The 8,598-nt window shown below is 35.1% G+C and overlaps 1 protein-coding gene across 1 annotated transcript; it reads left to right on the top strand.

Moving 5' to 3' along the window:
- Window positions 1–1,919: 1,919 nt before the first annotated feature.
- On the top strand, window positions 1,920–6,080 carry LOC104902907 (metal transporter Nramp2). Its single transcript, XM_010690849.2, has 5 exons — window positions 1,920–1,959; window positions 3,208–3,523; window positions 4,207–4,343; window positions 4,853–5,505; window positions 5,820–6,080. The coding sequence occupies exons 1-5, from the start codon at window positions 1,935–1,937 to the stop codon at window positions 6,078–6,080; spliced, it is 1,392 nt and encodes a 463-aa protein (XP_010689151.2). The 5' UTR covers window positions 1,920–1,934.
- The last annotated feature ends 2,518 nt before the right edge of the window (window positions 6,081–8,598 follow it).

Here is an 8,598-nt window from a genome sequence, read left to right as displayed (position 1 = left end):
TCTATGTAATTCACATAAAAAATTAGAAAATCCTTTGTATAAGATTTGATCCCATAACTTCAAGCTCATATATTAATTAAAGTTTTAACATAATCATATTTAGTGTTATCATTTTAAAGTAAAATATTAATAAATGAAAAGTGTCATTTCGCGGAGCATACCCTGTGCCTAAAAACTAGTTACTTAGTAGGACCTGGCCTTTTTTTGTCAAAACATAATTAATTAAAACCTTTAACGTAAATTAGTGTTGATCGAATTTTAATTATTGTTAAGTTACTTAAATCAGAAAGTAAGTTTTTACTAAAAAACATATATATGAAAAAGCCCCCATTTTTTTTTTCTTCAGAATGTTGTAAGCTTTGGTTAATTCTGATGTACAAAACTAAAGAAATTAAAGGAGCTCTTTCTATTTGAATTTGTTTCTGTCTAGAAATTAAGGTTAACGATCTGTGCTGAGTCTCTAATTTAAAGATATGGTTTCTGAGCTGGGTATCTGTTCACCGGAATCCTGCAAAACACGTTAGACTACCCCGGGGTTGTTCCGGAATCCCCCCTCCGACGCTCAAGTCAGTTGATGATTGAGGTAGAGAGAGAGAGTCTAGAGTGAGAAGTTCTGGTTAGTTAGGTAAGAATTCAATACCTTTTCCTTGATGGGACAAGGGGTATTTATAGCAGTGAGGACCGAGGATCCCTAAGAGGAGACCTTTTTGATGGGATGGGCCTCCTAGGGATTGCCTGTGTTGCCTTTTCTGGTTATGATTATTGCTGGCCCATTGAAAAGTCCAAGGAACCTCTGGCCACGTCATGAATGGTGGGACCTATACTTATCCATGTGGCTGCCAGCTGGCGCAAGATCCTTGGTTGAGTAAATGGGCCCAAACAGAATTCTTTCATTATTCTAGTTCAATTTATAACATTTACCAACTTCTCATTAGCATGTTTGATGTTTTTGAGAAATGAGAAGAATAATTTAAAAAAATTCTTCGAGCGTTTTAGTCAATTATTATTTTGAGTAAGATTTGATACCCCTTTAGTGTATTTTCTAACAAATTTTCTTTCATACTATGGCAATTTTATAGCTCAAATATGAATCCTAATTACGATTTCTTTTCCACATGTTATAAAGACTTATCACTCTGAGATGAACAGAGTAATACTCTCTCTTTTTTTTCTTTCTCACTTAGAATTTCGGCACTATTTATATTTAGAGAGAATTTTTTTAATTGTTTTTGATTTAAAAGAAAAAATATAGTCATGTGGGGTCTTGTTTGATTCGTCTCAATTAATACATTATTAATATTTAATCGTTATAATTTTTAGTAATATATAATGAAAGATATTTAAGTTCAAAAAGATGCATTAGAAGACGCATATAAAAAAGTGAGAATGAGAAAAAAAAAACACAAGGGAAGTAAATCTATAGTCCGATATTTATGGTTTCAATCTAGGCACTACATCTTGGGAAAAATTTGGACCAGTAAAGTTGGCTTCAAAATTTCCTAATAATCAGAACTTAAGAGGCTCTCTAACCTCCTATCCTAAATTTGCTTACACTAAGGTAAACCACAGATTAAGGAACTTCAAACAAACTAAAAGAAGAAATAAATTTCCATTACAAAAACAATGCAGCTTCTTTTACCAGTATGAACTCTCATTTTCCTCTTAAAGATCAAACTCAACAAAACATTAACGTTAATAATAAATTTTCGGAGTCGAATCGCCTCTTACCTTCCAATGCAGCTTCTTCATCATCATCAACATACTTGCAAAAATCACCAGATAGTTCTTATGAAGAAAAAGATAAAGACAAAGAAGAAACACTAACATTTGCTCATCAAGTATATGGGGTAATAGATTTGGAACCATTTGATGACATTCAAACACCACCCTTTTCTTGGAAGAAATTATGGCTATTTACAGGGCCTGGCATTTTGATGAGTATTGCATTTTTGGATCCAGGTAATAAATCGCGTATTGTGTATACTTCCTTCGTTACAAAATAAATGTACCATTTCTCTTAAAAAGTTCTCGCAAAGTAGAAAAATATTACTATATAAATATATAGTAATATTTTTCTACTTTGCGAGAACTTTTTAAGAGAAATGGTACATTTATTTTGTAACGAGAACTAAGTGTCAAGACATATGTTTGACCATTGAAACTCATATAAGAAATTCAACTCAAGCACATTTTTTCTCATAGTATATACTAGCCTTCATATGCACGCGATGCGTGCGTTAATTTCAAACTTTGTTATTCTATTAGATACTCCATTCGTACTTTATTTATGATTAAACTTAAATGTGAAAAATTCAACAGTTAGATGAATTTAGATATATTAATTCGCTAATGTAAAAAAATAAAAAGGTTGTGAGTGATTGTTAACAGTAATTTTTTGTGAATGAATATTGAACAGAAAGAACAAAAAATAATGAGTTGGTTTAACTGAATTAAAGAGTATCAAAGGTAGTGAATGTTCAGACTTTTCATGTGCACGTTATGTATGCCATGTTTTTTTAATAAGGAATACATATTTTGTCCATTTAATTTTTGATTGAAGTATTTGATGCATATACCATTTTAAACTTGTTTTAAATGGCAAGTTGGAATGAGAATTTTTAAATGATTTGCTTTTGTAATTTTTTTATTCCATTAATTAGATCATTAAGGGTCTTTTCGTCACTTCAAAAGAGGACACCACACCTCCTCCCTTGGCTTCTATAATAGAGATTGTTGGGAATCTCTATTATATATGGAAACTCTTTAAGGACTTCGGTGTCTATTCTTTTTTTAAAATCAATGTACCTCTAACTAGAAAAAAACTACGACACTGCCACTCTATTCATTTAAAAATAAAAATATAAAAATGGGAAAACCGATCTAGTAAATTGCAAAGCAGTTACCACTCCTCCTTTGACCTCACACAATCACAAGCCTAGCATACATATAAGGCTAGTATCTCATAAACCAACATGCCATTCTATTATAAAAATAAAATATGGAAAACCGATCAACAAATTGCAAAGCAGTGACCACTCCTCCTTTGGCCTCACACAATCGCAAACTTAGCGTACATATAAGGCTAGTATCTCATAAACCAACATAAAAATGACCCAATTCTTACAGTTTTCTTTTGGTGCAAGAGTGTCCTTAGTTATCATGGTTAAACACTATTTTGATTTCACCTTTTTATCACTTGCTTAATAGGAAACATAGAAGGGGATTTACAAGCAGGAGCTATAGCAGGATACTCATTGCTTTGGTTGTTATTATGGTCAACAATAATGGGCTTATTGATCCAACTTCTATCCGCACGTGTTGGAGTGGCAACAGGGAAGAACTTGGCAGAGCTTTGTAGGGAGGAATACCCGCCATGGGCCACGCTTTTATTGTGGGCCATGGCGGAGGTAGCGGTTATCGCCGCCGATATCCAAGAGGTGGTTGGCACAGCTATTGCTATTCAAATCTTAAGCAATGGTGTTTTGCCTCTTTGGGCTAATGTTGTTATTACTGCTGCTGACTGGTAATATAAGCTTTTCTTTTCTTAGGGCCGATTGGTTTGATGGAAAACATTTTCAAGTGAAAACGCAAATGAATATTAATTTCCCTTTGTTTGGCTTGACGGAAAACTATTAAACTAAGAAGGGAAAAATGAAGATGTTGAGAATAAGAGAATGGAGGAAAATGATTTTTTGAAGGAAGATGTTTACAACAGGACGAAAAACACTTTTCCACCTTACTTTTTGTTAAATCTTTTGTCCAGCCAAACAACGAAACCAACCGAAAATGATTTTCCTCTAGAACAAAACAAAGCATTAATCTTTAGCAATATAATTTTATAAGAGTAGTGTTGTAAATATGACAAAGAAAAAGTAATTAATTAGGGTTAACCTTAGCTCTAATACCATGTGTAAATATGACAAAGGCTTATCTTGATAGGTAGCCCTGACATTCTATTTAAATATAAACATAAACTAGTTATTAGGCCGGGGTTACGGGTAAGAAAAAAAATTCATTTATTAATATAATACTTTATGATAATAACACTAAATACAATTTAGTCTAGTGGTTAAAACTTTAGTATATGTACTTGAGGTCGCACGCCTTTTAATATATTTGTATAGATTACAGTGTACAATAATACCCTTAGGTATCCACTATTAAGTACTTACATGTTTATTTATTTGATCTTGTTGATGCAAACAGTTTTGTGTTTTTATTTCTCGAGAGCTATGGAGTAAGGAAAATGGAAGCTGCATTTGGAATTATGGTAACAGTAATGGCTATCTCATTCGCATACATGTTTTTTGATGCAAAACCTAGCGGAAGGGAACTATTAGTAGGTAATGCTTTATTGTAAGTACTACCTCCGTTTTCTATTATTTGCAATAATTAGACATTTTCCCTCTCTATTTTATGTCAAATCGTTACACTTAATAAAAAAGGAGGTAGTACTAGTTTTCATCCTCGAATTTCTTTAAGGGGACGTTTGGTATGATTAATGGAAACAGAATGGAAAGGTTTCGGATAAGGAGGGAAAATGGAAATAATAATTGTTACTTTACTAGTTGTTTGGTATCCTAGTGGAATGGAAACAATTGAGAGGTTTATAATTGAGTAATAAGGAAACGTGATTTGTTTCCACTAGTTTGATAAGGGTAACAAATGGGGGATTGTGAATCCCTCTGGAAACGATATTTGTTACTTAACACTCGTACCAAACAATTAGAAATGGAAAGGCTTATTTGAAACCGTTTCCTACATCAAATTTTTCTATACCAAACACCCTCTAAGTCTATATGCTGGTTTTTCAATTTGACTAACATGATGATGAAGCTATGTATAAAAACAGGTACAGTAGTTCCAAAACTGAACTCTGGGACAATTCAACAAGCAGTAGGAATTTTCGGATGTGTGATAACTCCACATAACGTATACCTACATTCTGCTCTAGTACAATCTAGGAAGGTGGACATAAACAAAGTTGGTGAAGTTCAAGAGGCAATCAACTATTACTCAATTGAATCATCAGTGGCTCTCCTTGTCTCCTTCATGATAAACCTTTTCGTTACAACTGTTTTTGCCAAGGGATTCTATGGAACAAACAAGGCTACTAGCGTAGGCCTCGAAAACGCGGGCAAGTACCTTGAGGAAAAATATGGAGGGGGTGTTCTGCCCATTCTTTATATATGGGGTATTGGGTTATTAGCAGCAGGGCAAAGTAGCACCATAACTGGAACATATGCTGGCCAGTTTATCATGGGAGGTTTTCTTAATATTCAGTTAAATGAATGGCTAAGAGCTGTCATAACAAGAAGTTTTGCAATTGTGCCTACAATCATTTTAGCTATTGTCTTTGATACATCAGATGGTGCTATGGATGTTATGAATGAGTGGCTAAATGTGCTTCAATCTATTCAAATTCCTTTTTCATTGATACCTCTTTTTACTATTGTGTCAAAGGAACATGTCATGGGAGTTTTCAAAATAGGACCTACACTTGAGGTTAGTTTTATTTGTATGTGCAACCATGTTTGTTTAACTTTACTGATATAAGAATCAATATATGCATAAAAATGGTATATCTAATATCTCAAGCTATATGAAAATTAAAGCAATGTAAAACATAATGGTTATGGACAAGATATAATCAGTATCGGAAAATATATGTATACTGATTATATCTCATATCTCTAACATAAATCCTTACTGATTGTAGAGTTAATATGATGTTATTGCGTAGAATTTGAGTAGCTAGCTTGATGTTTGATATTGGATGTACACATAATCTAATTTTGTTGCTCTTAATTTTGTTGCAGAAGGTGGCATGGATAGTGTTAGCTGTTGTAATGGTGATCAACATCTATGTTCTATTAGATTTTTTCATGAATATAGTTGATGGACTACTACTCGGAGTTATCTTTTGCATTATATCAGCAGCATATATCGCGTTCATCATTTATCTTATTGCTCGAGATGGTTTATTTCCTATGAATTTTCTAAGTAGAAGGTTGTTTGAAAGATTTTCTTATTCCAATGGAATTGAACTCACAAGAACATCTCAACTTCAAGAGTTGTAAGATTGTAATTTACCTAATGATCTACCAATTAAAGAAGCTATGGTTTAACTTTCTTAGGTTTTGCAAACAACTTTCTCTTGTTATATAAGTTGTCAACATCAATGATTTTCGGATATTGCTCGACCTAAGAAGTAAACCGTGTAAGACATAAGCTATGCAAGTATGCAACAAATGGTTGATTACTTATTGTTTTGCGACCAACTATGGTTTTGCGATTGGGTGCTTCATTGATATATTTTGTTAAGAAATCATATTTATAACTTTTTGTATCAATTTGAATGATTAGTGTACAAGTGTGGAGAATAATTGTGTTAACCTTGAATAGGTTAACCGTGACATTCATTATATATAATGTTTACAATACAGACTTATGACTAGTAAAAGACTATTCTACCATTTATATATAATATTATCCCCTTTACATATAATATTATCTAATACACCCCCTTATTCTGTACGTGGTGAAACAACGGATAGATTGGTACAATGTTTAGTAAACAAGTCAGTAGATAGGCCCTTAGTAAAAATATCAGCAACCTGAGACTGAGCAGGAACATGTCGAACTATAAGACCTCCCTTGGCAACCATTTCTCGAACAAAATAGTAATCAACGTCAATATGTTTGCTACGATCATAATGAACTGGATTAGCAATAAGATAAGTAGCAGAGACATTGTCACAATAGACAATCACAGGTCGACGGAGAAAATGACCAATGTCAGCAAGAAGTTGCTTGAGCCAAATGGTTTCTGCAGCCGTGTAGGCAACGACCCGGTATTCAGTTTCAGTGAAGGACTTGGAGACAGTAGGTTGCTTTTTCGAACGTCAGGAAATGAGATTCTTCCCAAGAAAAACAACATAGCCAATAGTAGAACGTCTCATGTCAGGGCATCCTGCCCAATCTGCATCAGAGTAGGCAATAACAACAATAGGAGAACTGCTGCTATATAAGAAGAGACCAAAATCCAAAGTGACCTGCAGATATCTGAAAATTCTTTTCACAACATGAAGGTGAGTAGTACGAGGAGCATGCATAAACTGAGACACCATATTAACAGTATAAGCAATATCTGGACGAGTCATAGTTAAGTACTAGTATTTCAATTGCACCAACCATACTACGATAATCTGTGGGATCAGCATGAAGTTCTCCATCAAGAAAAGACAATGTTACTCTAGAGACAACATGTGTGGTAACTGGTTTAAGAGTATGAAGATGGAATTTATGAAGTAAATCAGAGACATACTTATTTTAGGACAAAAATAAACCAGAGGGAGTATGCACAACCTGGACACCTAAAAAGAAATGAAGATCCCCTAAATCATTCATAGCAAACTGAAAAGAAAGAACAGAAATGAATTTATTGACAAGAAAAGGACTACTACCAGTAAGGACAATATCATCAACATATAATGAGAATGATAAGAGGCCCACGATACTTAAGAGTGAACATAGAAGTGTCACAACTGCTGCACTTGAAACCAATAGATAAAAGAAAATTGCTGAAACAAGAGAACCAAGCTCTAGGAGCTTGTTTCAAACCATAAATAGACTTACGAAAACGACAAATATGAGTAGGTTTAGATGGATGAATAAAACCCGGAGGTTGACACATATAAACCTCTTCTGAAGAAAACCATGAAAAAAACATTTTTGACATCTAATTGACGAATGGACCATTTCAGGGAAACAACAATAGTAAGGACTAAGCGAACAATAGTAAGCTTAACAACAGGACTAAAGGTTTCAAAGTAATCAATACCTGCCTGCTGGTGATTTCCAAAAACGACAAGCCTGGTTTTGAACCGCTCCACAGAACCATCAGAATTATATTTAATCCGATAAACCCACTTACAACCAAGTAAATTCTTATCATAGTTGCGAGGTACCAACTCTCATGCGACATTTTTAATTAAAGCCTGATATTCATCAAGCATAGCTTGACACCAACATGAGTCTTTAGAAGCTTGCTTAAAATTAGTAGGTTCAGACTCTACAATTTCAGTGTTTAAGTTCATTAAGACGCGAGGTTTAGACACACCATCTTTAAGACGAGTAACCATGGGATGGTTATTTAAGACGAGTAACCATGGGATGGTTATTTAAGACAACAAGAGAAGAGATCAGATCACTAGAGACTGGAGACGGAGAGGCCGAAGGGAAGACTTGTGCGCGCGGGGTTATGGGAGAGACGGCTATGGGGCCTGCACTGGATCCAGCGCACGCTGGAATCGCAGTGGGCCGGACAGAGATAGGCGAGGGAGAGGGGAGCGTCCCATGGGACGCAGACTGACCAAGAAGGCCAGCGCTGGACCCAACGAGTGCTGGGCGCCCAGTAGGCCGAGCAGCGTCACACAAGAGGGAAGGAGGAGAGCCAACAGGTGTTGGATCCTCGACAGGCAGGACCAACACAGGGGACGGGGTATACGACAGAGGGGACACGACAGAGGCTGGATTGGGCGAAGGCTTGGATAGCGGAGATGAAGCACCCCGAAAGGCAGCCTCATCATGACTCGG

Source organism: Beta vulgaris, chromosome 1, assembly GCF_026745355.1.
Source record: "Beta vulgaris subsp. vulgaris cultivar EL10 chromosome 1, EL10.2, whole genome shotgun sequence".
NCBI classification, from domain to species: Eukaryota; Viridiplantae; Streptophyta; class Magnoliopsida; order Caryophyllales; family Amaranthaceae; genus Beta; species Beta vulgaris.
Note: the sequence above shows the minus strand (reverse complement) of the source record. Positions and strands in the feature narration are given on the sequence as shown.

What these genes read in the sequence shown, in the direction of transcription:
- LOC104902907 (XM_010690849.2), top strand. Translation starts at nt 1,935, where the DNA reads ATGAGTATTGCATTTTTGGATCCAG. An exon ending in GTTATTACTGCTGCTGACTG is followed by an intron (nt 3,524 to 4,206) that starts GTAATATAAGCT and finishes TGATGCAAACAG; the next exon opens with TTTTGTGTTTTTATTTCTCG. An exon ending in AAATAGGACCTACACTTGAG is followed by an intron (nt 5,506 to 5,819) that starts GTTAGTTTTATT and finishes ATTTTGTTGCAG; the next exon opens with AAGGTGGCATGGATAGTGTT.